The sequence below is a fragment of the Pagrus pagrus genome (genome assembly GCF_965226575.1).
Source record: "Pagrus pagrus genome assembly, chromosome: 9".
In the NCBI taxonomy this organism is placed as follows: domain Eukaryota; kingdom Metazoa; phylum Chordata; class Actinopteri; order Spariformes; family Sparidae; genus Pagrus; species Pagrus pagrus.
The window spans coordinates 27,068,850-27,096,779 of record NC_140193.1 but is presented as its reverse complement, the minus strand read 5'-3'; the positions used below and the strand labels follow the sequence as shown (position 1 = coordinate 27,096,779).

The 27,930-nt window shown below is 40.9% G+C and overlaps 1 protein-coding gene across 2 annotated transcripts in view; it reads right to left on the bottom strand.

Annotated features, from left to right (window-relative positions):
* Positions 1–26,125, bottom strand: part of tbx15 (T-box transcription factor 15) — a 48,624-nt gene extending 22,499 nt beyond the window's left edge. Inside the window, exons 1-4 of one of the 2 annotated variants that reach the window (XM_084363020.1) lie at positions 25,661–26,125; positions 17,411–17,618; positions 13,019–13,120; positions 2,163–2,334 (exon numbers count right to left, since the gene is read on the bottom strand). In XM_084363020.1, coding sequence (XP_084219146.1) covers positions 2,163–2,334; positions 13,019–13,120; positions 17,411–17,618; positions 25,661–25,847 — 669 coding nt within the window. In that variant the 5' untranslated portion in view covers positions 25,848–26,125. The remainder of the gene's footprint in view (positions 1–2,162; positions 2,335–13,018; positions 13,121–17,410; positions 17,619–25,660) is intronic. The other variant, XM_084363021.1, reaches the window with a different exon arrangement.
* Between the last annotated feature and the right edge of the window lie 1,805 nt (positions 26,126–27,930).

Sequence of the window (27,930 nt, the reverse complement as noted above, 5' to 3'; positions counted from 1 at the left end):
AATGAATATTATATATTAAAACAAGGGCACGGGTTCAAATCCCAGAGCTCTAATATCTCTCCACGCTAATCCTCAAACCTAATAATATTCAGACAGGGTGGACCGTCTTCAAAAGGAAACAGTCAGACTGTGGGAGGGCCGTATGTGGCAGAGCAGTCTGTCACGTATTGCAGAAAATCTAATCTGAACAAGTCTCATGGCTCTGTGGTCCATGAAAGCATGAAGTCCATGAAGGATGGTGTCAACTTTCCCTTCAAGGAAATGCATCAAAAACATCTCAGTCCAAAATCTGCCTCAGAGCTGCCTGCATGTCCACAGCACCATGGAGTTACACGGAGCACAAAAATTAAACTAACGTATAACAACTTTAACATGTAAACCCGAGGTTGAGATAACTATCATCTCTGTTACAGGACGCCATCTATATTCAGTAATTAAAAAACAAATACTGACATCTGATTGGTCTGTCGCTCCAGGGGTTTAACATGTTGAAAAATATGAAAATGTTCAGCATAAAACATATTCAATAAAAGACTATATTGTCTGATGGGGTCATAATTTAACATACTTGTTAAATAATGCATGAACAAGCAACACAGGATGAGGAAATGTGAGTATTAAATAGAGTGGGTGATGTGACCAAAACCTATGTGATCAAACCCAGTATATGTAACTTTATATTGAAGTAATTGTATATTTCACGATACAGTAATGAAGAACATACTGTTCTGTACTTCATCACATTTAATTATTGTCTTACAACTTACATACAAACAAAACCAACTGTCTCACATCAGAGCACACTTGAGTTAAATACAAAAGACTCAAAACTGTGAAACCAACAATCCTTCAAAATGGAAACTTTAAGCCCAGTTCAGACCAAAGATTCATGACGTGAAGAACCCGTTTTAAAACATTGCTGGGGAAAGTTGCAGTGGTATGAACTTGTCCAACTCAGGTTGGCCCGAGCCAGCTGACCAGCCTGTCGAGTCACTATTGGCTGGCTTTAGAACATAATGCATATCGCCTGGTTCAACAGCCAATCAGCGCCTCGTAGCGTTAGCTGATGAAGTCGGTTTTAAACTGTCAGCTGGTCGAAATGGCGCTTTTGGTCGGAGAAACAAAACAAAAATAAAGGACAGCACTCCCATCAAACTGTTTATTCTTGCATCACAGACTTTTTTCAGTTTGTTGGGGTAACAGCTGTTTCTGTATGACACAAGCTTTAGGTTTAAATCTACTGCTTAACTGACGGCTTCACTGCTTTTCCTCCACTGTCACTCTCTGTAGCTCGCTCTCTCTCACTCACCCAAACCACACACTCACTAAGCACACACTTTTCATTTTTGCTGCTTCATCGTTAGTAGAAATGCGACTGTAGCAAGTAACTCACTATCACTGTGCTCATTCATACTTTAAGACGCTACAAATTATATCCAGCTATAAATATTATGAGTTATGAGTTATTGCTCTTGAGATTAAACGTTGCTCTTTTTAGTCGTATTGGTTTTCACAACGCTGCAGACTGGAAAGAATTGCAAGTAGTTGCAAGTTTTAACTCATCTCATCACAAATCTTTCATCGTAACAGAGCTTTAAGTTCCAAATGAGAAAAAATCATTTAAAGAGTTATGTATTTTAAGGACTTCAGTCAGCGCAATATAAAAATCATTAGCATTCATCCACCAACTATCACTCTAACATCACGTGAGATCATGGTAAGCAGCCCGGATCATATTACCGTGTGAGGCAGCTGGACTCTCAAGATCACACAAGAATCCAGCCCTGAACTGCTGATTAACCTGCCCTGAAAATATATATTGAGACACGAAGGGACAGCTCCTGCAGGGCAAACTGTGGTGCCAGATCTCAACTGGGAGACGCATTTCTACTACTGCATTGCATATATTGTCCAGTGATAGCACTACATATGATATAAACCCATACAGGAAATTTTTGTTTTTCATTAGTTATCTTCTGTTGTTTGTGTGTTAATATTTTGTAGGGTGCAACTTAAAGTATTGAATAGTGTTGTCCAGTCAATGCATTCATGAAGCAATGTGTAATTTATCATTCATGTTTCCTTGTCACGATGAAAGATGTAGTAACAGTATGTACAAACATTCACAGTTCTGAAGATAAAGAGAAAAAAAGGTCCCTTACATGTCCCTGGTCGTCCAGCTCGTTGTTGGTGAGTTTGAGCTTGTCGAAGCTGACCACCTGTCTCATCCAGGTGTCTCCTGAGGCCAGAGAGTCCGGGTGGATGTAGGCCCGCGGAGGCACAGGGGAGTCTGCGTTTCCTGCCACCATCCACTTGGAGCTGTGGTACACGTATCTGAAAGACAAGAACAGGGAACCTGGCTTAAGCACTGACACACCTCAAATCAGGTGAAGCAATACATAAGACATCAGATTCTGAGAGTTGGACACCCTGAAAGTAAAATCAAATTTTATGACATCCATCAAATCAGACTGAGAGAAGCTGTAGCGAAAAGAATGCAAATCATTAGCATGCTTTTTTTTTTTTTTTTTCTTTTTCTGCCCAACACTAAAAGTGATCTGGTACCACTTTTAAGTTCTATTGTAAAGATTTTACAAATTAAACTTGAGCCAAAATACATTAGGGTCAGGTAAATCACCACCTGAACCTAGATTAGAAATAGACAGGTAGCACATAACAAGGAGCTGGTTAGCGTCTTCATTTAATAATTGGAGGACAACTGTGAACACAATTTTAAAAAAATAAAGAATAACTTATTTAATCACAAATCAAGAGTTAGAATATTTGAAAAAGTGGAATAAATGGATTGAATTTGTTGAACACAATTAATTAATATTGACGGAGTCAGCAGAGAAGAGTTTGAAGAGTTTTTTTTATTTTTAGTTAATCTTGTATTTGTGTGTATGTATGTGCAGGTGACATGTTCATATGTAAATGTCTGTATGGATACTCTATATGTAACCACCAAACTAACTTACTTTACTTTTCTCAATGTTTTCTCTAATTTACTTCATTATCATTTTGATTATTAGGAGTAGTAATTTAAATATTAGTATGTTTTTTCTTTAATATAAAGGGTATGAATATTGTAAGAATGAACAAAATCATGTTATTAAATGTAAATGCATCCAAAGTATAAAAAAAGATAAAGGTGAACATGATCTGCTCACAAAATAAGCTGAACAACCTCTTTTTTTACATATATATTTTGTTGTATACAGTCATATATCCAAATTACTGTCTTCTGCATTCCCAATCTGTTGAAAACTTTAGTTATATTTCAAATGTTAATACAAACTGAAGAAGCATAATGCCATCCTACGACAAAGTTTTCATTTTTCTCTTATGCATGTACAGTATCACTCCGATGACAACCATGAGGTTACTTCAGGGTTAAATGTGTTATCATACTATAAAAGTCATATGAATTTCAAAAAGGCTGGAGCGCCTCTGCTTTATTCACTCGGCTGGAAAACAAACTCCAAAACACTCGACCATGTTGCCACAACACCGGCTTTTAAGACTCAGCTGTTGTTTTTTCATTGTGCTTGAAATTTCGAACAAGAGAAACATAAAATATTCCATATGTAGTCACACACTCAGCGGCATAGTTTCAATCAAGACCGGCCATAATATTTGATGATGTTATGTGCGAGTTTGGGGTACTTCAGGCCGTCCCGCCCATTAAACAGCAGGGAGAGAGAGAGCGGGGAGAGAGAGAGCGAGAAGGGACTCACACACAGTGTTTTTTTTTAAATATGAAAAGCAAATAAAAGACAAAAGGGAAGAAAGAAATAAAGGAAATAAAAATGCAAAACTGGAAGGAACAAAGAAGAAAATGAAGACGTGCTTGCACAGAGGAAGTCATCAAGATGAAGACAGTCGGACAGAGTCATCGAGAAAGATAAAGGAGAGAATGAGTGAGATCATGTCGATGAACGGAAAGAGAAAAAATGGTGGAATGGGAGACAGAAACACAGAATGCGAGAGCGAGGTTGAGAGTAAGTGGAGGAGAGCAAGTGTGAAGCACAGCTGTTTGCCTTTAGTTCTGGCCCTGCACTCAGTTGAAAGTGTTTTTATCTGTAGCAACTCTGCCAAAGTCATCACTCACTCCTGAAACATGGACAAAACTCTCATTTGGTCCTTTTGTTATTGCCTCCGATGGCTGCACCACCCCATTACATACACACACACTCACACTCACACTCACACTCACACTCACACACTATGTATAATTACATTATAATATAAGCAATAATATGTGTGTGTGTGTGTGTGTGTGTGTGTGTGCATATATGTATATATAGGTAACGTAGTCTCTCTCTGCTACAAAAAAACATACACATTTAAATAGCATCCGGGATGTTGACAGACACCCTGTGGCGGCCATATTGGAGGTAAAGTCTGCTGTATGTGAACAGCTGAGTGTGTTTTTAACATTATTTTTGTAAAAGAATCTACAGTATTAGAGCAGGTATGTTACTGAAAATAGTCTTCAAGCCAGCCCGAAATCCCAAAGACCCAAGAATTAGATTAATCAGGTTTCATGTCTACACTTTTTGCCCAGACTTCAATTTAGAACATAACATTACAAAAACATCACATCAAATCTTGGCTGCGATGTGTTGGAGATGTGGCCTGTCATTTTAAGAGAGTTTGTTCGAGGCTGTGTCACATGTTCACTCCTCCCTATACATTAGAGCCTCAGTAGTTTACAATGAGCAATGACATTTAGAAAACTTGATGAACCATCATCATTATTTTGCATCATCACAAAGAGGCATAGTGTTACACAGTTACACAGAACCATCTGGGATGTCGCCCATAGAAAGTGTTTGGAAAAGGGCAGGCTCTTTCAAAAAATCCTTCGCCTGTGATTGGATCATCCATCTGGCTATCACTGTCCGTCACAGACTCATTTCCACCAATCAGAGACAAGTGACCATTTTCTGAAATTTCTGGCACCTGCAAAAATGCAGCACATTGCATTGTGGGATTAATCGACCTCATGTGCATCTCTGTAGTTTTTATTTGCTTTGTTGCCACAGAAACAAGAAACAACTCTTACGGGGAATATTACACGTCTAAAGAGGTTTTTAATGTTGGTATGGTTAAAACCCAATTGATTTATTTAATGAGAGATTATCACAGGGAGTGTGAGAGGCACACACTGTAAACTGCAGGCAGCATCTGCAAACGGCCTGTTAATGCAACCACACAACCAAGAGCTTTTATTTGGTGTTTCTCTCCTTCTTTTGTTTGTTACACAATATACAGTGTAGTCATCACCTGTACGACCTCTACGATGGCGCTACAGGTGTTCCTGGAGGCTTTGCCACAACCACATGGTGAGTTGTCTTAATAAGCACATTTGGGTTTTTATTCTCACCAGCACAATCTTTTTTGTCTGTCAGTGTATTGTGTCTTACTGTTTTTTTTTTATTTGTTCAAATAAAGATAGCCAATATTGGAAGGCCATAAATATTCAGGAATTTTCTGCTGTCCCACCCCGGCCCTCACTGGTGTGGTGTTTCTGCATCTTTCCCATAATTCACAGTGTAGGTGTTACCAGAGAGGTCTTGTTCTGTGAAATGTATCTTTCTGTCTGTGTGCTCTTTTATTTATTTAAGACATGTTGGCTGTTGCTGCACATGCTGAGTTTATTTCAAATAGACTGGAAATGAGAAACACACACTTCCTGTGTATCAGGAAGGAGCGACCACACAGCAAGTGTTCATTTAAAGCAGGGGTCTGCAGCGTCTGTCAGGCCAAGGGCCCTTTAGCTGATAGAGAGATCAAGCAGAGACCTCCCACTAAATATATTAAATTAGATTATGATGCATACCCTATAATAACGTGCAGCTAACTGGCCAGTATGTTTCAAAAATGCATAGTTAACCACACATTCTCATCCCAAGTTATCAAATAATGACGCCACTTTGTAGCACCCTTCAGTGTCTCAAACAGACACATAATGGACCCAGGAGTGTCTGTGTGCGATGCAAAAGTCTTCCTATCAGGAAACTTTACACCAAGGGACATGACAAAATGTTGATATTCAACAACCAGGGAATGAGACCGGCCTGAGGTAGCTAGCTAGTCTGCTGTTATGGCAGGCACAGAGATTTAGCGTACAGCTAGGTTAGCACGTTCACGTAATTTGCATTTGTAATCATGGGTAGACTATAATCAACGTTGTGTTTATTTTAACAAAAATAATTATTGCTAGTCATATGTTGGATTCATGTTAATGTGTATTTTCATTTTATTTGAAAAAATAAAATCTTTCAAAATGTTTTTGAACAATATTCGGTGGCCCCCCTGCAGTAACTCTGAGGACAACCTGGGGTTTGCGGACCCTCTGTTGAAGACCCAGGATTTTAAAGGAACTGGTCTGTGCAGCATATGACACCCTCCATAATAAGACCCTCAATACAGATAAAGAAAAACTCCCCCTGAAATCCACTTGATTCATATACTAAAGTGGTATATACGTAAATTATATAGAGACGTTAAATAGCCATACACATTTATTTGAAAATGTCTTACACTGTTAAATAGTAAAACATGGGGCAACTAACTACAAAAAGAACACTTAACTACCTGTTCCTCATTTTTACTATAATAATACCAAGCACACACCTCCACACACAGCTCTGACTTTTGACCTTAACACACTCGCATGAATATACAGCCACAAAGGGTACCAGGCGTTTCTGTAATTTCCTGTTTGGAGTGCTGTTTAGGGTTACGCTCAGCGTAGCAGGGAAAGTGTTAAGGAACCAGGAAACTTTAGCCCCAAACAGGACTGGAAATCTGATTAGTCGCCTCGCTTTCATCTTCCATAAATCTGCCATCTGGCACCGGCACGATCAATAAAGACCGGACTTTATGTGACACTCTTACTGGACAGATGGGGGGGGGGATCCCTACTCAGCCAACTGCAAACCACACAGCTGAATAATCCAAACTGCAATGCACACTGTAATAATTCCCTCTTTCTTCCTCTCACATACACACAATTACACCCACTGGGATAAACACACACACCAATCAGAGAGCAAAAACAGGTTGTCAATGTGTGTGTGGATGTGTGTGTTCTCAGCTCATCACACATATACTGTAACACAGGCAGGCATGCACATTAAAACACACACACATTCACACACTTGCCAAACCCAGGCTGTATATTGGGTTACTGTACTGACAGAGTAAATATTGCTATTGAATTACCATTCAGGGTTGACTGGTGTGTGTGTTCAGAGTTTGCGAGAGAAGACCAACAGCTTTGTGTGAGCATGTGTGTGCAATCTTAAATTCTTCTACATATGAGGACCAAATGTCCTCTCACAAAGAGAGATAGATTAGATTGTGCTGGTCCTCATCTCTACAAAGATGCACTTTAAGACAAGGATTAATCTTTATAGGATCAAGGTTAGAACCCTAAAGTTGTCTTAGGGTTAGAGTTCAATGATTGTCCTCACAAGTAGAGAAACATGAATGCCAATGGGTGTGTTTCTGTGTCTTTTATCTGAATTTAAGTGTGTGTTTCTTGTTGGAAGTTGGTCCTTAGGTGTGTGTGTGTGTGTGTGTGTGTGTGTGTGTGTGTGTGTGTGTGTGTGTGTGTGTGTGTGTGTGTGTGTGATCCTTTCATCCGATATTTACAAAGACCAAATGTCTTGAAAAGGTGAAATAGAAAAATTAAATCACATCTCATACTCATTCCTATATGAGTTTATTGGATGAAGGTTGGAATTAGGATTAGGGTGAGGTCAGTGTAAATGTATGTTAAAGGACCAATTTGTAAAAAAGTTGATAGAAAAGTCTAAATTGTTGGTGTCTGGCCCAACCTACCAACCCAAAGCATCAATATTTGACGAGATGGGAATCAGACTCAACAATCTTACATATTGGACATTTAAGAAGTGGGGTTAAGGACAAGATCGGGGTTAGGAGCTGGGGAATGTTTGTCCCCTTTCACGGTGTTCTCAATTGTGTCTGAATACCAGGTGCATGTGCTCTTGTCTTTCTATACTGAATGAGAAATTTTTTCAAAGTGACAAATCAGTGAGTTCCTATTTACACAGAGTCTGTTTCAAATTATGACTTGAGGTCATTGGATCAAGGTTAGAATTAAGATGGCCGCCCACCACTGAGTCCAGTTCTGCTCCAGGTTTCTGCCTGTTAAAAGGCAGTTTGGTCTCGCTACTGTCGCCAAGTGCTCGCTAATGGGGGAAATGTTGGGTCTCTAATCCATTCAAGTTGGGATACCGAGTAAAATATAAAGAAAGTGGAATGTAATGTTCTAATCCTTTTTGGTATAAACTCAATTAAAAACAGGACAAAGACGATAAACTTAATGTTTGATCTTACCAACTTCATTGATTTTTGTGAGTATCAGCTCATTCTGAATTTGAAGCCAGGAATGCAAATTTAAACATGTTGGGACAGGAGCAACAAAAGACTGGGGAAGTTGTGTAATGCTCCAAAAACACCTGTTTGGAACATTTGTCAGGTAAACCGGTTCATTAGTAACAGCTGATAGTATCATGACTGGGTGTGAGAGGGGCATCCTCGAAAGGCTCAGTCGTTCACAAGCAAGGATGGGGTGAGGTTCAACACTTGGTCAAACACGATTGTATGAAGGAGATGACTACATGGGCTCAGGAACACTTTGTAAAACTGTTGAATGTCCTCAAAAAACAGATAAAAAGGAGAAATAAATGAAATTTGATGTAATTTTTCCACTCTTCACTTCTGTAGAGGGCCAGTTCAAGTTCACAACTTGAATTCACTGGATTAAGGTTAGAAGTACAAAACATAACGAAATGCTCGTAAATGTGTTTGTGTGTGTTTATCCCTTTTGACTGTGTGTATGTGTGTGTGTGTGTGTGTGTTAAAGCAGAACGACAACATGCTCTGGCACACAGTTGGAGGAATGAGGTATTTTTGAGGAGCCAGACAGCTCCACGTTCAGCGGCTCGAGCTCGGAGCAAACCGAGCGACTGTCCACATAAAAGAAGTGTAATATATGGAGATTTAATGAGCGCGGTACCAATGAGACGTTCCTAAAGAGGGGCAGGGATCCCAAGTAAAGCAAGTCGATTCCAATAAAGACCGTGTTTCCAGACCCCAAACTCCCGAGGACTGTGAGACACACCAGTGACAGCTCCCAGCTCAGTTTGCAAAGGCCTGTGGTAAATTCCCCAGCCAGGAAGAAAATCCTATTTAATTTTACAAGACCTTCTGGCCTCTAAAAATCCTCCATGATGTCTTGGTTCGCTGGTGGGAGAGCGGGGAGAGGTGGCAGGGCAGAACGTCTGCTGCGCACTGGTGGAAAACTTTACATCAATAAACAACCATATGAAGTGAAGGATGCAGGAGGCTCAACTACATACAAACAAAGCAGAAGTCACTTCATATTTATAAGATGTTTTCATACAGACTTTAATTTCTTTCTGACAAATTTCTTTTTTTTCCTTAATAAATCTGACTTGACTTGACACGAGGGGGAAGAGCCTTTATTCTCCATTTCCTACAGAGATGACAGGGCTTTGTTTTGCTGGAGGAGTGGGGCCGTAGCTGTGGCAGGCTCAGCCTTTAATCTAGTCACTCTCACACAGCAAGGCATGAAAACAAAAAAACTAACTCCCTGTAAACATGTTTTATGTCTTGAACTTTAAAAAACCTTCAAATATGCTCACCAGCTGCCAAGAAAGGCCATGTAGGCCTTTAAAACACACACACACACACACACACACACACAGAACTTGTTGCCCAGTGGTGTTCAAAGACATGCATCCATGTTATTTTCTGGATTTTTCTGGATATGTGTTTTTTGGGATAGTTAATAGGTCTGGTGTTACTCAGCTTCAGTGTGGGTATAGATTTGTATTTAGGGTTTTTGAGAATGTATAAATGTATTCTTCATCAGAGTTTAATTAAAGAGCAAACACAACAATCCTTTAGGGTGGATGACTACAATGAAATCAATGCTATACTGCAAGTAAAAGACCTGCATTCAAATTTTATTTCAAGATGATATCAATAATTTTAAAAGTAAACATTTTGTGTGTTTCCATTCCTTTATGATATAACATAAAGGCTGTCTTCACTGTGGCATTTATCTGTATCACAGGTGTAAACAAGCTATTTAGCTTTAATGTACTAAAACAGCTGTCAATCAAATTGAGTGATATCAGGTTTCGATTCTGTATTTAGAAGCCTTAAATACTCAACAGACTGCCAAATATAAATATAAAGCCCTGATCATACTCCATTATGGACACAGACTTGCACACAGACAGCGGACATGCTTTTATACATCCTACAATTTGGGCTACAACATAGGATAATATAATGAACGAATCAAGTGTTCAGTTTACGTTTGTAATGTGTGTGCAGTTGACACGCTTGTAGTGCAGAAGGTCACCCTGTGTGGACACATGCACCCGGTCATAAATAATGGGGAGCGCACAGACATCTGCACAGGGGTCACCAGGACCCTCCTGGACTCGGGCAAATGTCAACATTTCTTTGAGGCAGACCCTTGCAGCCGCGTGGCAGCAGAACCTTTGGACTGGCCCCAACTTATTGTTGGTCGTTTGTATGGGATGTGTTGACAATAACCACGAGAATTACTGCCAACCAGTCAAGTTGCACTTTCCACCCATATCTGTGCAGACTCATATAATATGTGCACTCTGAAGGAATATAATAAAAGGTATTCACAGTCTTCACTTAGAGACTGTTTTAACAGAGGAGTACAGAGGACTGATAGAAAGCTTCATCACATGGTGCAACGACAGTCACCAAAGATCAATATCAGCAAAACCCGTGAGCTTGTGCTGGATTACTGCTGTAACTGTGACTGTGTAAATTATTGAGAGAAACAAAAACAGTCAAATTCCTTGTATGTGCTCACGTGTTTCACCAATAAAGCATCGCATTTTAAAGTGTGGATGCTTCACATACATGTTCAACCTGGCAGCACAGAAGATCTCTACAATCAGCACAGTTTAAAGGTGCACATCCAAGATTGTTGTCACTTGTTCAGTATCTGACCAAATGTAAAATATGGTCACAATCATGGAGTCATGGTGTTGGATAATGGCCAGAAAAGTGTTTTTACAGAACATTATGATGTCACAGAGAAGCTGACCTTTAACCTTTGGGATATAAAATGTCATAATTTTATCCTGTTAAACACTGGTGTGACATTTTACTATAATTACTGTATGAATTGTGGAATTTAGGGTTGCAGCAGTATACCAGTTTTAAGGTGTACTGTGGTATAAAAACTGGCGGTTATTGAGAGAGTTTTTTATTTACTTTGTCAGGCAGAAAATTCAGTCAGTGAAGATCTTTCTCTTCTGATCAGAATTTATCTCCCAAAACTACAGAGTGCACCTTTAATGTATGACCAAAAACAAATTATAATCAGTTCATTCTTGAGTCCAAGTGGACGTTTTATTGCCAAATTTGAAAAAAAAATCCGTTCAGACTTCACTGACATATGAACTAAAAAAGAAAAGGACAGACAGACGGACAGACAACCCAAAAACATAATGCCTCAAGCCACGGCTGTCGCCTCCATTGAAGCGTAATAAAAGGGTAATTGGAACTTAAATCATTCATTTTAAATTAAAGGGTTTAAAAAAAAAAAACTGCCTACTGGCAGCTTTGATACAAAAACAGCAGCTTCAGGTTTCTCTTTTTTAACTGTAATGAGGCAGCTCTGGGTTATTTGCCACATTATCACTTCATCAGACACAGTAACAGCCTGTATCTGCATCAGCATCTATAAACCCGGATGCAGCCGCTGAATACACAGGTAAACACATTTCTCTCTTCGTCTTAATCTCACTTCCTCATTTCTGTCATGATACCTAAAAGTATTAAACTGAGCCATAAAAGTAACCGCAGTCAAACCCTCCAGCAGCAGGTATATGTGCTGCATCACAAATCTCTCCGTCGCGACTTTGTTTTTTTCCCCGTTTCCGTCATTAGACCTGAATGTTGAGAGTTATCCTATTTGCAGGCAGCCTCTGGCTCTGCTGCTCAGCCTGTGGGATGATGAATACTTTTCAATCTCCTCTCTCTGGCTCTGACTTCAGGGACCAGTACTGTCGGCCAGGATATCAGTCTTATTGCATATCCAGAGAGATCCATCATATACAAGCCTTCCACCAGCACATGCACTCTTTAATCACATTCGCTTCACTTCACTGATGCAAATGATGGGAGTAACTAGGTTTTTTGTGTTGCCAAGAAGAAGAAGAAGAAGAAGAGGAAGAGGAAGAAGAAGAAGAAGACAGGAACACCAGTCATAGTAGTTATGAGAAATCTGAAAAATGAAAGAGGCTGGAGGATCTTTGGTCCAAATCCTGTTACGTACAACTCGAACATGAGAAATGGCATGCAGATGAGAATAATCCAACTAGGTCAATATGTTTATGCTCGAGCCGACATTTGAGATCCATCCAGGAAAACACAGCTTTGTGTCCAGCTGCAGCGGCGGGAGAGTTGGGGGGGGCTTGCTCACACAGATATGGCTGTGCATGTGCATATTATGTACAGCTGTGCATTTATTAAAAGGATTTCTTAGAAGTGCTGTTGTCTCACTGAAGTGGCTGAAAGCTGTTGTTTTGTGCTGGTGTGCAGCATCTGTATATTTGACATTCTTTCATGTACGTGAAAAAACGCAGTTACTCAGCGTTTTCTCCGCGGTTTAATTTTTGTCCTGGCTGAGAGGCAACTGAAACAGCATTTAGGTCATCGCGGGACATTAACCTTCCCACCGAAACCCAAAAGAATGAAATCATTTTGGGTTAGCAGCAGTTTAGTGGAGGAACTCTGGGATGCATCTCTGCATGTGGACGGTCAGTGAATGGTGAGGAACGTAACTAAAATGTGCAAAGAAGTTTTTACACTTTTTTTTTCTGTGACTGCCTTCAGAGAGGAACCTCCGCCAGCACAGCCACTCACTCCCAGTCATACATTAGTGTGAAGGAGGTACCTGTATCTCTTGTTGTCCACGGGCACGATGTCCATGGCGATGTAGTACTGCTGGTGAGGGTCCAGACCGGCGATCTTTACTCGCATGGCAGGAAACATCCTCCTGAAGGGGTGAAAGACAACACACACTGATGAATCCGATCAGCTAAAACTTGTTTCTGTCCCTGTCATTCTGTTCTGTCAATTAAGAATGTCCATAAATAACATTTAAAAAAAACATCTGAAAGTAACTATTGAATTTAAAAAATTAAAATAATCGATTCAGGTGAAACACAGCTGCCAAAAAGTCCTCTGAAACACTGAAACCAGCAGCTGTAAGATGGCAGATTGACCCCCAACACTAATAGTATTTAGAGGCAGTGGTGGAAGAAGAGTTCGGTTCCTTTACATGAGTAAAAGTATTGATACCTACGCTGTGAAAATGTCACACTGCAACTAAGTCCTGCATTCAAAACCTTACTTAAATAAAAGTATGTAAGTAGTATCAGTAAAATACTAAAATACTGGATTAATATTACTGCTGCATTCTTGTGTATGTGTCATTTTACTGCTGTAAATGTTTAATGGTGAGCTCATTTTAACTCCTTTATACTGTTGGTGAGTTTAATCTACAGCGATGCTTCATATTCTATGAGATCATCACATGTTTAGCGTCACTGTGCAGCTGTGGGACGATGCACATTCAGCTAATCCAAGACGGTTTTTAAGTATATGTTTAGCTCAAGAATTAGGGGAATTTTCTTAACATATAAAGGAACATTAATGCTTTTCACTTTAAGAGACTGTTACATAGCCGCATTCAGTTAGTTTAGGAGAATTAAAAAATATGTGTACAATCAACTCAAATCAGATAAAATAAGAGATTTCATGTCAGTTTTCTGCTGTTTTCAAGGAGGAAACTGAGGCCAAAATAAAAATAGTAAAACTAGTATTGTATTGAGGCAAGTGTTTCCCTTCTTGTCACAATAAGAGTTTTGATGATGACAAACACAAAAATGCTGAGAAATAACACGGGAAAAGGAAAACACAGTGAAAAACAACAGTTTACAGGGGAAAAAGAATTATTTCTCTAACTAATGGATGTGAGAGGGGGAAAAGTATATAGTAGTATCGGTCATGTACACGACCTGAATTATCTTTTACATTAAAAAACCTAAAAAACTATCAACATTCAAATTATTTATACTGATTGAAAATACTTTAATTTGTGCCATTTTACACCAGGTCACCCTATCACACACTAAATCACAAGAGAAATTCCTAACTAGCAAAGACCATTACAAGTGTTTCCAGCGGATGAAAAGCCTCTGAGCTGCAGGTCGTCACTCTGAGCGATCATTTATATCAAGGTTTAATACTGTAGATGTCTGCAAGCTACACAGTAGACTGATACATGATCATAACTACTGAAATTACTGGTAAATGACAAACTATGCTGGGATGTAACTGAGTACATTTAGTCAAGTACTGTACTTTTTGATATAATTGTACTTTAAATGAGGATTTCCATTTTATGTTATTATATACCTTTACTACAAGTCAGAGGGAACCAATGTACTTTACTTTTTAACACTTACAGTTACTTTTACTTAAATATGTGATATTCTTATATGATATAATGCAGTACTACACTACCAATCTGCACAGTAGTGAACACAGTATCTAAAATGTGCTGTACATTGAGGAACAACATTAAAATCTCTTCATAAGTGATAAAAAGGAACAACATAATATGCCATAACACTGTGAAAGGTGCGTTCTGCATGATTAGGACTGAAACTTTTGATTCTTTTTCTAAAGTAAATGATCTAAAAACTTCTTCCACCACTGACGACAAAACTATAGCTGTGTCTTCATCACTCGATACACACTTAATGAAAATCAAACTGGTGACATTTCACAACCAGTTATAAAAAACATTTTTAAATATTAGCTGCATTTTTTATCCTTAACGCCAGCACTGAGTCAGGCTTTAATCGCTGACATGAGGAGGGGGCCACGTCGCTCATCTGAACAGCCTCCAGACTGATGTAAACACACTGATGTTTGTGCAGCGCTGAGTGAGCCCATCATACAGACAGCACACACACACACACACACACACACACACACACACACACACACACACGCATTTTTAGTCTGTTCATTGAAAGGGTCCTACTATGGAAATTAAAAAATATACAAATTAGAACATTTAAACCATCATGGAAATTAATTTTCTAGGTGCATTTCTGCGTTTGGTTTGGAGGCAGTTTCACGTTAACGGCGACTGAAATCCAGCCAGACGTTTTGCAGCTTATAAAGTGTAAAGTCTCCTCTCAGTGCGTTAACCACCGTTGAATCAGAGGAGATTCAGCCCTTTCCAACTAGAGTTTGGTATTTTAATATATTACGTATAATGCTTCCACAACAACGTTATCTGACACCGAGCCTTGGTGAGTTCTCTGTCATTACTTAAAAACATTTTATCATGTTGATTTTCTCTTTTCACAGTGTGAAAAATCCTCCCAGTCTCTCGACCCAGCTCATCTTCATCTTCATCATTTCAGCAGAGGGAGATCCTTCGATCCATAATGTCAGGTTGCTGTGACCTCTGACCTTTGCCTTTTGCACAATTAAGTTTTCATCATGTGGTTGTCGAATGTATTTTTATCACAACACTTTAAAACAGTTTAAAGTGTATTTATAGATGTATAAACAAATATATTTTTCTTCTTGAAATATTTTAAGCAGGCAGCTCCTCCCATTCTGAAGCTGCCGGCTGAAACTTTAAGCTCATGCAAACCTCATGAAAATTAAAGTCTAAAAAAAGAGAAAAAAAAACATCTATATTAACGGTGTATATGTGGAGAGGGAGACATTTCAACTTAATTTCTCATTTTGCACTTCAAACGCCGCATTTTTCCCTTTTCATTTAAAGCTCGTAAATCCGGGCCTGCCTAATGAGAAAAGAGGGCTGTGCGCTCGCTCCCCTGCTCCTCTGGATTTATGGGCTTATTATGAGCAGGCCGTGAAATACGCACGGCGACGGTCGTGTCCGCCTCCATTCTGCTTCAGCGCAAACTGATTGTTGCCCTATTTATGAGCTGATTACCAATTTAAACTCAATTCATAAAAAAACAGCCGAGTGTAGTCCAGAAGGAGCGGAGAGCGACATCTGAGCTCATTTCATCAGAGAAGAGACGAGAAACTGAAACACGAGTTTAGTCTCGTTTGAAGCTGCGCACAGAAAAATAAATATTTATTTTATTTATCAAAAAATAAATAAGAATATTTATTTTTGTTGGGTGAGCTGGCCTGAAATACAAAGATCTGCCACATATATTTCATACATCACAAACTAATACAATTAAATGATTGTGTGTTTAGGTCATCAGGTGTCATTTTAGCCATTTTTCGAGACGAAATATTCCGCACATAAAACGCCTCATTGTCCTCCACAGAGACTAAACACACGTTATCAAGCGCCTCCGCTGGATCGTCTTTGTAAATAACTACAAAGTAAACACAAGTGACAACAATCCACAACTGCTTCTTCAGTTTTGTCCTGGAAATATAATAATCCTGAAGAAGTTCAAACACCCCGTGATGATCAAGAAACTTTTGATCCAATAAACTTTTTTTTTTCTAAAAGTAAACTTTAGTTGTAAATGTAAAGATTTATCTCACCTCACTGACGTTTAATAATTTAAGCACTAAAGAATCAACATGATAATAAAGATCCTGTCGCGGTGAACACTGGGCCTGATGTCAGTCTCGCTGACTGCTGTGGACAGAGGAGGGTGTTGGTGGAAATGTGCGGCGCGGGGAGCGGAGCAGGCTGCGGGAAAAGGTCCTTCCTGCGGGATCCGCAGGTCAACTCCTGCGCTCGCTCTGAGGTTGGACTGTTGGCCCGAGAGAGCGAGAAAAATCCGGAACATGTTACAGAAAGATTAATTAGAAGCAGCTCTGCTTGTTCTCCGACATCAGGAATAACCTGCCGCGTCATGAAGGCCTGAACACAACAGAGCGGCCTGCATGTGCAACACATTAACACCCTCCAAACAGAGCTCAGAGGTGTGTGTGTGTGTGTGTGTGTGTGTGCCTGCAGATTTTAGGTCTGATTAAGAATGTGTGTCTGAGTGTTGATCTGTGTTTTGTCATAATCTGACCTCATTGGAATTGTTTTATTTTTTTATTTTAATCACTCATTGATGAGGATCACACTTGGCTGTTTCTCATCGCCTAATATGAAAAAAAAAAAAAGCCGTTGCGCGTAAAAGTTCGCAAATCGCCTTTAACGCACAGTTAGCGCACAGTCTGTTTGCGCCATGCGTCTGCCGCAGAGCCACACGCAGACCGTCTGACCTACTTCCAGCAGCTGTACGTGTGCGCGCTTGTGCGTCCGGCCTACCTGCCCGCCTTGGTGATGATCATCTCCGTGCCGATGTCATGGAAGCGCTTCCACAGGTCTGCGCACTGCAGCTCCACCTGGATCTCCTCCATGGAGGCCGGCGGAGACGGCTCGCAGGGGCCGGGGGCCAGTTCGTCAGGCGAGCCGAAGGAGCACGACGTCCTTTCGGCCAGACCCTCTCCGTCGGAGCCGGGACTCGCCTCCGAGTCTGAGGGGAAAATGAGGGAGATGATGAGAAGGCAGCTCTCAAACAGTGGAATTATACGCTTTACGCAGGAAACTTGGCACGGTGAGAAAGTACAGCGGTTCTCTCCGCTGACTCCAAATCACCTGCCGTCTGCCGGGCCTGGCTCAGCTCGTCATGGAGTTCTGGGTTTGTGTCAAAAGCAGAATAAATGCTGCGTAAAGCCTTTGAAACGCGACGTAGAAAGTATTAAAGTTTAAATTGGGCCACACAATGAAGAATTCCGACGGGAAGCATTCGGCAAACGAAGTTTCCCCCTCGAGTTCTCCTTCTGGACCAAGTTTACAGACTGACCAGTCAGAGTCATCAACACGGTCACAACGTTAGAGCAGATAGAAACGTTCCCTCCATCCTGAATCTAATCCAGACCTACATGAGAGCTTTCCATCAGTCTGAGCTCCCAGACACCAACCAGCGTGACCTCAGCCTCCTTCACATTTTTTGAATTCACTTTATTTTAATGCAAAAAATGTCCAGGCCGTGGCAGGGTGGACAAAATAACTGGAACATTTACAATTTTATACCTGTGAACTATTTATTTTAAACCAAGGCTGAACAAAGTGAGGCCTGTAGGCCAAAGTTGGCCCACCATAAGGTTTAATTTGGCCGCTGGGTTAACATAAAAAATATATAACAATTTTAACCTTTTTGTTTAATGTGTAGATTGATTGTTAATATTTTTTATGATCTGAGGATGGCATGCAGAGTGACACTTTGTAGGGGAAGCCAGTCAATTAAGGGAACTTGTGGTACCATTTTACTTCTTAACTATACAAACAATATGTGTTTGCTTTCTGCTCGTGATGCACAATTAAGTTTAATCTTTGGCCCTCTAAGGAAACAGTCGGGCACCCTGCTTCAAACTGAAACAGGAAATTAGAAATTACACCAGATTCTAAATCCGAGACGCTTTTTATTTTTTGCCAATTAATAAAAAAACTTTTAAACATCCAAACCCACTTCTTCTGAACAATTTCACACCAATGAATTATTTTTCACTCAGACCTTTAAATATTTTTTAGCACATCTGGTGTTATTTATTTAATTTTTTTTTTTTTTTAAAAGGAAACTTTTTGGATTAAATATCCAAATGCATCATAGTTTTTCCAGCTGGGATGTAAAAACTTTAGTGCTCAACACCTCAAAACTGCACATTACCCCGACAAAACTCTCATAAGATCACCACATGCTATCTCTTATTTCACTTTTCTCAGAAATAGTTTATAGCTGAATATCCTCCACCCCCTCCTACACCACCGCCACCACCCAAAAAATAAAAAAGAATCTAATAATGTATTATTTATTGGGGGCCCTGACACGAGGAGGTTGACTTGGCAGACTAAGGGCACACAAATATGGTTATGCAAATGCAGAGCTGCTGAGCGACTGGACAGCGTCCCAGGCGAAACCGCCGCAGCGCACGCCGAGCCAACCCGGCTGGAAACAAGAGCACGGGGAGGATAGATGGAGATAGGAAGAGCGGAGGGAGGAGGAGGAGAAGAGAAAGGGTGGAGGGCTGTAATAATGACCACAGAGAGACAGAGACAGACTTTCCATCATCTACTTGGGAGATCCTTCCAGTGTCGCTGCAGCCAGCGAGGACTGTCACACATGATTACTCTCCCCTTCCTCTACTTTTGATTGTTCACACACATGCAGATACACACTCGGACAGTCTATCAGGCAGTCAGCTGCCCCTCGCTCTCTATTAGAAACACTTAGTACACATACAGCTAGTGTTAGAGGAAGAGGACAGGGCCAACGGCTCCAATCACAACCCAAAAACTAAAAGCCTGCACTGTTGTGTTGTAATCTTCAGATGGGACCAATAAAATGAGATCATGTAAACAGAAAGTAATTCAGCATCCAAATGAGTAAGATTAGGGATTGTTCCTCAGACTTTGCTAATAGAACATTTATTTACCGTATACAGACAATAGCCTACATGCAGGGTATATACAGCGCTGTAAAAAGTCAACTTTACTTTGACTTTAAAGTAAAGATATCATGTAAAAATATGACTTTGGTTAAAGGGAAATTCAGCCAGACGAATAGCACTCTGATATTAAATGTATTTAAGTATCTAAAGTAATTTTTTTTTTTCTCCGAATGAACATACCTTAGTATCAAAAGTACAAGTAAAAGTAAACTACACATTTATTCACACATGTTCTGTATACTAGGGGTCTATAAATTATCGGCCTGAACAATTACTGGATCTGATATTCAGCTCTAATGCAGCATGCAATCTGCAAAGTAATTAGTAAATACAGTTACAAAATAAATGAAGTGGAGTAAAAAGTACAATATTTGCTTTTAAATTGTAGTGCAGTGGAACTATTAAGCAGCAGAAAATGGAAGTACTTGCGAAAAGTTCTAAAAAGTTCTAATATGAATACCACAACCCCCTTTAGACCTGTGTTCTGATCATTTGTTCCCCAAGTTTTATAGAACATGTGATGTTATTAAAAATTGTGCTTTTGAGGAGATTTAAAAATTGTGAAATAGCCTAAAAATATTGCGATATTATTTTAAGGCTGTATTATCCAGCTGCAGCCAACATTTTTCTCATTTGATGTTCAGTAACTGTGAATATTTATCATTTGATGGCCCAAAATAAGTGTCTTCTACCCAAATAAAAATTCATCTTAAATAATGTCTTCAATGTACAGATTGTGGCTGTTACAATATTACGTAACATTATATATTATATAATAATAATTGGTTGATTTTTCACGGTGACAGGCACTAGATTTGACACTCCATAAAAAATGTCAAATTTCTGGCATCCAATCTGAAATCTGCTTAAATATTTGCACCCAACGCAGCCTGAAAAGCCACATTGAGCAGCCGCATATCTCCGACAGGCATCTAAAACTGGATGTTGTGTGAAACTGAGGCGTTCAGAGGAAACAGACGCATTCCAGAGAGCCAACGCGCCCGACTACATAAGATAATTTGGCAGGAACGCCTCCGAGATGCAGAGAAGGGAAATGTCGGCCAAGCAGGAGCCTGTTGACTCCACCCGGTCCGCTCTGTCATCAGGGTGAAGGACCTGTCCTCTGCCACTCACCAGCCACACACACACAGATACTTGTACTTCTGTAGTCGTGAGGACCTTAATTGATGTGATGCATTTTTCTAGCCCCTTACCCAAACCTGAACCTGAACCTGAACCCAACCCTCATTCTAGCCTTACGCTGAAAACGGTCTTAAGTCTTAACCTTCAAACAGGCGTCTGAAGCTGCGAGCAACAGCCAACATGTCCTCACTTTACAAAATGTCCTCACTTTACAAAATGTCTTCACGCAGTTGATACTTTTTTTTGGTCCTCACTATGTAGCAAGTGGAAGAATATGCATGAGATTTGTGTGTGTGTGTGTGTGTGTGTGTGTGTGTGTGTGTGTGTGTGTGTGTGTGTGTGCACCGCTGTAACCGCAGTATAGCTGTCATGTGTAGAGTCAAACATGAGGCCTGATGTCAGTGAATTTCTAAAGGTCAAACAAAATGAGGCTGCAGCTCAAACTGGACGTAGCGTTCGGTCAGCTATCACACAGCATCGAGTTTATGTGAAGGTTTTCTTTCAGCATCTTCGCTGGAGCTTCGGTTTAGTTTTATTCAAAGCTGAATGAACACAAACATAATAATAAACAAAAATCTGCCCCCTCAGCAGAACGTTGCCCTGACATCTGCTGTGGTTACACACACACACGCACACACGCACACACACACAGACACACACACACACACACACACACACACAAAGATTCGGGGGCCTGTATCTTGTGGTTTAGGGCTCCCAATCAGTTCATGCCAGGCCTCATTAAAATGAGGCTAACATCCATAGCAGCCCACTAATTGGTCTGAATTGAATCAAGTCAGTTCTGTACATCAGGTCGTCCTCTGTGTCACAGTTCACATGCAGTCACTCACACATCAGCCCCAGACAGCTGGAGAAGGTCTGAAGTAAACTAAAGCATGAAAATATCACGGGGGGGGGGGGCACTTTGAATGAAATTATAAAGGGAAATTTAGTCAGAACAACGATTGAAAATTAAATGTGTATTTTATGAAGTTGTAACAATTTTTATTTGGGGAGAAAATATATATTTAACATTTATAGATTTATATCTCTTTATTTTTACTTTGGATGCCTCTCGTGGGAGGCAGTTTTGATGATGCTGAAGCATAGATTTTAAACTTGGAGCTGCAGATAGATGTGGAAAACTGGACTCATCCTGGGAGTCATCTTTATCATTACTCTGACATGCAGCTGCAACTGCTTTTACTGCGGTAGCAGGTAGAAATTCTTCACTTGATTTAAAATGTGTAATTTTCTTTTAAGATGTCTCAAACAGAGAGGATTAATCTCTCAGACCTCTGATTTTCCATCGTTCCGAACATTTTGTACAGCCAGCCGTTGTTCGAACCTTCAGAACTTTATTTTAATGCAAAAAGTTTCCAAACATACCGAATATTACAGGCTGAAACTGTGATGATTTCATATCATCTGCAATGTTTCAATTTGCTGTGGTGGAGCAGCAATAAAAAAAAGTGTCCTGTCTTGGATCTGAATATTTGAAGGCGTATATGCTCCGCAAACATTCAATGAAGTGTTACACGCAGATACAGAATGTGCAGTATACTGTATGTGATACTTTTTAACTGCGTGGAAATGTTTTTGTTTACTTATTTGAATGTCAAGGGGCAGTTTTCAGGGATATCAAAAGTTTAAGAGGTTAACAAATGAGCAGAAGTTCTACTCTAATAGTTATTATATATATATCACATGTTAAGTTAATGTATTAATATTATAATTGTAGAGAAATAGCCAATGTTCTCTCTGATGGTCCTGTTTGCTTTTGTAGACCAAATAGTGGCACCGGTATAAAATTGAGACTGTTTCATAACCAGTTAAAAACTCCTTCAAGGGGGTTTAATGAAGCTGCAGCAGGTTCCTGAAATGGACAGTAGCAACGTGTCAATCCATGAAATCACCGAGTAACCCAATCTACACAATGAGAGCACCTGTTTCCACACTGATGGAGACTCAGGCACGAAGGAAGCAGTAAAAGCTTCAATCCAGCTCATACACACATCTCTATTATCAGCCTGCGCGATAATAAAGTGGACGGAGAAATGACGGCTCACACATGCACTGTGGAGGGACGAGCGTTTAAATAATTTTAGTATCAGTACAATATTATACAGTAATATTAATTGTGTCTTAATTAACAGATTCCCGGGGAGACGTCAGGCGTTTGGAGTGAATTATTTGTGTGCGTAATCTGTGCGTAAAAGCGAAAAGTGTCAGCTTGTAAATCACATAGTTTGGGTCAGGCCTTTTATAAATAGCATTCGATATTAAGTTATACAAGATGTAGTGCGTCTTGTTAACTGTTGACTTAAAGGGTAAATATTATGGAGACCTGGTTGTAGTAGTTTTGTGGGGTCTAACAAAACTACTTTTCTGTGCTAACTGAGCTGTTCAGCTCGTCCAGGCAGGCCGTTAAATGCGAGCCTGGTTCAGAGCCCGAGCCTCTCTCAGTCCTGCCCTTGTCTTTGAGGCTAATAAACGTGTTATACGACCAACCAGCTTCCAGACTTGCCTGGAGTTGAGTAAAAATAAAATCACTCCGTTAAGGATTCCTCTAAACCACATAATCTGACCACAGAGACTCGCTGTTCTCGGTCACCGCCGCACGACGCGCCAAAGCGGAGGCTTTAGGACCCGAGCAGGACCCGCTGAACCTGCCAGGAACCCGCCTGCTAATGAGCGGGACCAGGGGGGGCGAGGAACCGGGAACTGGGTAATTCATTCAGCCACAAATCCTAAAACTCCCCGGACAAAACCGGTAGATGATGAACAGAAAGACGTTTCTGCCCCACGGATCCAAAGAGCATTAGAGAGACTGCCTGCAGGGCTGTTTAATGACGCCTTCTCTAAATCTGTTGATTATCTTTGACCTTTTAAAACACACTAACGGGCTGTTTACCATTGAAATCAAGGCTTAGTTTCACCTCCCTCACACTGCAGACTGTTCTGTGATTTAATGTCAGCGACAACAACAATCTTCGCAAAAGCGATCAAAAGAAATCACCTTCTTTAAATCCCCTTGGTGAGGTGGAAGTTAACTTCCCTCTTCTTTTCTCACGCGTTGAAGTTCTGCTTTCTAGTGACCTTCAGTTTCAGAGCGGGGGAGCCGCGCGTAAGGCGCTGCGCCCCGGAGGTCAGACTGCAGCAGGCGGCGAGACTCAGCCTCGGCCTGAGGGTGTCTGAGCAGCGCGCAGAGGTACGCTTCATTTCTGTCTGTCTCTACATTCCTGCAAAGGTTTTGCTTTGCTGCACATATGAGATAATATCGATTGTGTATTTCAAACCCAATTTAATATTTAATTATTAAAAACTGGACTCATTTGGATCCAAAATCCCCAGGAAGATTATTTTAACCAATTAAAAGTTCTGCAAGAAAATGACTAAAGTTAAACATTGTCTTGTTTCAACTCACTACTTGAATTTCAAACAAAAATGAACTTGTAGGAATGACTCAAGCCGCGCAGCTTCAGTATCTGTAGGTTTAAAAGGGAAGTCTGGACATGTTTCCGCTCAAAGCACCGACTTCAAAAATCACTGCAGCTCTGATAAAGTCGCTCCTGAGCGGCGCAGCAGGTTTGTCAGCTCTGTATGATCAGTTCATGACTCCACACTGATGACCAAAATGAAAGCGGAGGCAGCCAGAGTACTTTTACACCTGCAGCTAACTCACAAAACAGAGCACTGCTGCAGTTCATGTGCTGAAAATTCAATTAACGTGAAGTTCACGTCAATCGGCCGTGAATTGTAAAATATCACTTATAACAACAATGTTGTTATAAGTGATTTTTTTATATAAAAATTGTAGTTGCTACTAAAAATGCTTGTTTAAAAATTCGCTAACACATGCTTATAATAAAGAAATTAAATACAGAAAAGATTAAATTAATTAATGAATTCACTTTTTTAAACCTGTTTTAATACAGATGTCTTTTAATTCCTGGATGTTTCTCTTGTAAATATGATTTGACATTTTTTATTAAATGTGTTTGTTTGGAAACATGCCCTGCGTTCCCAATATTGCAGCTCATAATTTATTCATATTTTACACAAAGGTTGCCTGATTATTGATTTTTTTATTTTATTTATTCATACAGAAAATTACAATATTTTATTTCTTACAAATCTATGCACTGATGACACATTTTCCTCGACTGAAGTCTCAAACTGTTTCACCGCTCACACCTGCACAGTACTGGATGTTCAGCTTGTGGCGCGACACGGACGCGTGATTATAATTGTGCGCAGGGACTGAGCAGCTTGCAAAAGGTTTAAATTTGTTTCAGACGCATCAGGTCATTTACTTCATGCCAGTGGAGCTTGGTACAGCAGAGCGAGGCCTCGCTGCAGCCTCAGCCACAGTGCGCGCACACAGCGCCCCGGCAGCAACACAACATCACGCTTTGACTCATTGTTTTCTTTCTGTCACTAATAAATCCAGCAGTCCGGAGTCAAAACCTGGACAGGTCAACCCGCAGTGACAAACAGACCCGTCTAATTATTTCACGTGTTCAGTCTAAAATCTTAATGAACTTGTTTTGATCAGTTGGTGTGTTGCTGACATACATGAGCTCCTTAATGTAATTTTCTTGATGCATATCTAGTGTGATGTCCCTGACAGTACACCGGTATGACTGACTCTCTACAGGCCCGAACCATCAGCTGTGTAAGCTGCAGCTACAACAGTAAAACTTTCTTTTAGTGTGGCAGCGCTGCAGCAGAGCGGACTCTCTCAGTGGGTTTATAGAACTCCACATTCACATGAGCCCGTGGAGCTCACAGCTACATGCCCTGTCGAGGGTTGGGTCATTGAAAATGGAGCCATGTTTTGACTCGTCGGTGTGCATGGCCCTGCAGTGATATAACGGAGATCCGGACATTTGAGCGGTGTAATGCATGTCTGCGCACTGACCCGGGTCCATATCCAGACAGTGCGCCGGGTCCTCTCCGTCCGTGCCGAGGCTCTCCATGGACAACTCCAGCTCCTTCTCCTCCCAGCCTCGGAGCTTCCTCTTCTTGTTGGAGCCGATCAGGGCTTCCACGGAAAAAGCGTGGGCTCTCGAGCTCAGAGCTGCGGCAGATCGCCTCCTCTCACTCATTTCTCTCAAATCCACCCGACGGGGGGGACGCGGCGAAAAACCCACTCCGTCCGTCCAACGCAGTGGAGCAAAACAGTAAAAAATGCACACGTCAGTGTTTACAGCGGGACGCAAACTCACCAAGTGTCCAAAGTAATCCCAACTGTGACTAGTAACGCTGCGTCAAACTTTGGACGGCAGACTGTGCCATCCCGGCTGCGCGTGAGATCAAGTCCGGGAGGAGTGATAGTTTTGATGCGGTCTGTCTCTCAGTCCTTCCACTCCGCGGCTTTCTTTTTCTCTTTCTGTCCCCCGAACTTCTCTCTGATTGATACTCACTTCTGGAGGAGTCTTTTTTTTTTTCAGGCGCAGGGGGCGGCCCTCCTGCGCCCTGTCAAACCCGCGCATCCAATGAGAAGTGAGGAAAGACAGCGACACAAAGTGTTCCGTCCAATGGCAGCGGAGGGAGACGCGCGTCCTGGAAGAGGAACCGTCATCCGGACTGCAGCAGCCTGATGAACTGGCTCCATAATGTAGCCTATGGAAAATACATCAGCCCCTTATCTTCGTCTCATTAAACATGTGTCTGATTCACAAGTGAATAATGAACTGATACACAGCGTCAGGCTGAGTGAAGTGATGCACTGATTGACTCACCAGTCACATCCCGCAGCTTCAGCTCTCCTCCTGAAGGTGGATCATCCAGGTTCAGGAGTGTCAGCCGACGCCCCGGCCTCATGGCGCACATCCCAAAGTCATTTTAATATCCGTCTTTTCACCAAGTGTGTCTGAGCCGCTGATTCCATCATTACCAGGGATTGTAGGAAAAGTCACATTACAGCTTCATTGTGTGAGCCAACAGCTGAGGAGGCCGCGCGGAGCTGCAGCAGGACAGGTGGGCTGAGCTCCGGGCTGAAAAGGAACGAGAAGATTAGCGAGTGAAAAGGAGCAGAGCTGCTCGGCTTACTGAGCGATAACTCCGGAGAAACACGCGTTCTGAACAGCAAGTTTAGGGTCCGATCATCAGGAGCGGAGAGAAGGACGAGCTGTCAACCAACGACCTGTCGTCTGTTTATTGTGTTGGCTCTGATTTAATCATCTGTCAACTCATTTATGAATGTATTCAAACATGTTGCAGGTAAAATGACGTTAAAGCAACACAACACACAGACAGTTACTCCATTAATTATTAATACATGCAACTGTTTTAAATATGGGAATTGAATATGTAACGTTTTGCGTTTAATATTGTGTTGGGAAAATAAAAACTGAATATTTTCATTTCGGTCTGATGTAAATATTTTTTCCCAGTGGCAGAGTGAATAAACATATGGCGAGCATGATGTAGAAAACTACTGTTAATATTTAAATTTTAAAAAATAATAATGCTGTCAATCATTGAGTATAATAATAATAATAATAATAATAATAATAATAAAAGGCCTAGAGTCTGGTCACCACCTCTCTCTTTGCTCTGAGCTGCATGCGGTCAGCCTGCAGCTGCGGCTGCAGCGCACACACCGGACAACACACCGGACAACATTTCGGCTGATCACGCAGCGAAAAAAAGATTTCACACATTTCCCGTCTGCGGCAAAACGAAACGATCAGGGAGAAGAGCTGAGGACGTCTGATCCGTCAGAGGAGAGGCGGCTGTTCGCAGCCAGCAGGCCTGAGGTCAACCTGCAGCTCCTGGACCTGCAGCTCTCCACAGGTCACCGCCGTGCGCCGGAATGTTCAAGTGCGCTCCTGGATTAAAACTCACAAACAAGACAGACAGAAGACGGAGACAGAGACAGAGACAGCTAACACAAGTATAATTAAATATAAGAATATAAAAATATGTATTGCGGATTAACTGTCTAAAGGTGAATTAAAGTGTTTGGGTCTAAATTAAATTAAATTCTAGTGAAGTGACTTTCGGTCAGTAACAGCCGCTACAGGTGAATGTGACCTGCGTGCAGATCAGTGCAGGAAATGTTACGGGAGTTCAGAGGCTTTAAAGAGGCACTATGTACTTGTGGAAAGAGAATTTTAATATTTACAATATGAACGAGGTCATAATACAAACTAAGAAAAATGTTATTTTTTTGTGAATTTTAAT